The sequence below is a fragment of the Doryrhamphus excisus genome, linkage group LG13 (genome assembly GCF_037039965.1).
Source record: "Doryrhamphus excisus strain RoL-2023G ecotype Guam linkage group LG13, RoL_Dexc_Guam_v1.1, whole genome shotgun sequence".
Taxonomy (NCBI): Eukaryota; Metazoa; Chordata; class Actinopteri; order Syngnathiformes; family Syngnathidae; genus Doryrhamphus; species Doryrhamphus excisus.
The window spans coordinates 8857249-8860347 of NC_136369.1; the positions used below are offsets into that span (position 1 = coordinate 8857249).

At 42.8% G+C, this 3099-nt stretch overlaps 1 protein-coding gene across 2 annotated transcripts; it reads right to left on the minus strand.

Moving 5' to 3' along the window:
- mibp2 (muscle-specific beta 1 integrin binding protein 2) lies at positions 1 to 2159 on the minus strand. Of its 2 annotated transcripts, XM_058088955.2 has the most exons (8): positions 1870 to 2159; positions 1380 to 1470; positions 1153 to 1198; positions 820 to 1003; positions 676 to 747; positions 503 to 609; positions 336 to 426; positions 1 to 263 (listed from the first exon to the last, which is right to left on the minus strand). In XM_058088955.2, exons 1-7 carry the CDS (start codon positions 1893 to 1895, stop codon positions 341 to 343), a joined length of 612 nt encoding a protein of 203 aa, XP_057944938.1. In that variant the 5' UTR covers positions 1896 to 2159; the 3' UTR covers positions 1 to 263; positions 336 to 340. The 2 variants fall into 2 exon arrangements, with proteins under 2 accessions (XP_057944938.1, XP_057944939.1); XM_058088956.2 differs by lacking the exon at positions 1153 to 1198.
- Positions 2160 to 3099: the final 940 nt, after the last annotated feature.

A 3099-nucleotide genomic window follows, 5' to 3' on the forward strand; every position in this document is an offset into this window, starting at 1 on the left:
TTGTCATGAGGATCATTTATTGACGTATGCAACCATCCTCTGAATATATCCAAGTCTGTGGAGTGTAGGCTGTATAAAGCAATAAATACGCTTGATATAAAATCATGCCAGCATTTGATGCTGCCGGTTACAATTTTTTTTCCCAATTAAAAAAAAAAAAAAAAAGCATAGCAGTCAGCTAAAATGAGCTGCCAGGTAGAAACTTAAGGCGAGCTGGTCTTCAAGCAGGCTGAATACATGCTCCTTTTAGCTGATCATGTGACCTGAAAGATAACATATTTACATGACGTAACATGTTTACACGAAGGAGAGGCCATGGCTTCTGATGCTTTTACCTTTGTTAAAGAGAATGTTGGATATTATTCAGGATGTCACCGTAGACAAAGTTGAACAGTTGCTCCTTTGACTTGGTTCCATCTAGCTGCACTGTAGAAGGGAACACAATGACGATGTTAGCACCGGTTTAAAAAGGAAAGAGTGTTCAAAAAGTGTGGGTACTTACACACATCAACGCCTGTGTCCTCCATGATGTTCTTGTGTTTCAAGTACATGGGCCAGACGTGGCCATCAAAGAGGCCGGGGGGGTCTGGTACCGTGTAGTTCCTTGAGCTGCAGTACACAAACGCTAATAAAAACGACAGCACACTAAATGCTAACTAATGACACGGAACTTACCACCTCCTCTTTTTGCATTCTTCATACGGGATGGAAATAAAGTAACGCTGGTTCAGCACGTCGATCAATGGTCTGCAAAGTGAAATAAAAATTTATATATTTTAGGGATTAAAACTAGAAATGCATTAAAAGCTGGTATCTTACTGGTAGGTGTAAAGCAGGAAGCCCTCCACAATGAGAATGTGAGTCTCCTCCTTGTGGTCGGACTTTGGGAGAATCTCCCCATCCAGGGTGTTATTGACGCCATGAGACTTCTCGAACTTCACTGGGTTCTCCAGCCATGCGTAGATGGTGCTCATCATGGCTTCCATGTCCAGAGCAGTAATGACTACAGACAGACGGGTAGGAAGGAAGGGGAGGGAGGAAAGAAGCATGTAGAACAGGCAAATGAGAATGGAGAATGAGACTGCCATATATAAGCATGCATATCCCAAATGAGACAGACACGCAAACCCTTCCATAAAAACACAGGCTTACCATCATACTGCTTAAAGCCATCTTCAACCGCAATCTGATCTTGGGGCTGAAACATACATTGATAAGATGTACCAATGTACATAGCACTAGTGCTACATGCTTGAATGGAAGGCACCACGTCTTCTACACGCTATTAATAATACCTCACCAACCTGCAGCTACTCCTAAGCGATCCTGACCTCAAACTAGACAATATCCATTTTCAAAGTAAAAGCACAAAGCCTCACCTTGAAGAAGTCATCCTGGTGAACCACACAGCAGTTGGGCAGGTTCTTGATTAGGCGGTTGGTGAGGGTGGTTTTCCCTCCATTGGTTACGCTGCATAGAATAAACACATGGTTAATGAGTAACCAATCTTGTAATATACATCATTAAAAAGATTATAGCGTTTAAACAGACTGCACACGCGTATCAATTTATGAACTACAAATTACACATAATGACCTGTATGGCTGTCATTATCAGCATGCTGGCCTTACAAAGGATAAATAACGCTCGTTTTCCACTCTAACATTACACTATCTAGGTGGAAAAAAATTGTCGACGCCAGGTGTAACAAAAGTGTGGAATAATCAGTCATACACAAAGAAAATACATAATTACGGATGTTAGGAGCGCCCTCCCCACGTGCCACGGCCTCTTATGGCCTCGCAGTTGCGCTAACCGGCTAGCTTAGCCGCCCCGCTCCATTCATTGAGTCCAGAGGCGTTCACTCACCCTCCGATGCCGATGATGTACTTCATGATTTCCGCTGGTGATTAGCTCTTTGAAGATGGAAGGAGAAAAAAAGGTCGTAGTCAGTCAAAACGTCAATAAACCGGTGCTCGTTGATCAGACGGAAGAAAGCTTAAAAAGAGAAGGTTCAGGAAACGTCAACTACTGGAGCCCTCCATGGTACTTGAAGTGAGTGTGTAAGCTAAGCGCAGGGAACGAGGTGTCGCTCGGACGCGGTCTTCCACCGAGAGAGGGCCAAGGGCTCAGTGACACTTCCACACATACTATATCGCGCGACATGATTGGCTATTTAAACACTTTCTTGAGCCTGACAAAAACCGCCGTGACCAATCAGAAACCTGTACCACCGCAAACCCCGCCTACCACAGCATCGCCTTTACTGCCTCTGGTTCTCCAACCCTGTGGCGGAGATGAAAAACATACGAAACATTTATCACAAGTATGTCATCACTTGAACTATAAAAGTACAATTCCTGTAACATTTCTCACTTATGTTTGTTAATTGTTTCAGGTTGTCCTCTCATTACAACTCATTATGGATTTTCAACATCGTTTGTCGTCACCATGCAGTGAGCTGGAGCAACTAACTTAGGTAGAGTGTCTAATTAACTTAACATGCATGTTTTTGGACTGTGTTCCTTTCACAGTGAGCCCACGTAAGCACCGTGAGGACATGCAACCTTCACACAGATGTTCCAACCAAGATTTCCAGACGTGCTCAACACTAGTCCCCTGTGTGGCCCTATCACATGATAATTTATTCTCTGTCCCTTGTCAACAAACACACAAATGTGCTAAAATACTTTCAATGTGTTACATGACTTATATAGTTACTGCATATAAAGCAACGTACAGTCATGGGGGGAAAAAAAGTAGGACACAGCATTGTGTAACTCTTGAACTGCTTCACACAAGAGTGAAATTTGGCAAAACACATACACTTTCTGTGTTGCCTGTGCTATGGTTTTTTCTGACCAAACACTCCACAGTTGTGCTGTTATTAAACCCCAAAGTTTGACTCCAGAAGTTAGACTGACTTGAAATTTCTCAAACAATTGAATGTGGTCTATAAAACAACCACTGTAACCTGAGGATGACCATTTTATCGTTGTTGTTATGAGTTGTAATTCACACTTGAACCACTAGATGGTACTCAAGTATAGTGTACCTGTGTGAGCCACATGGGCTTGAGCTTGCCTGTATATATGTTAA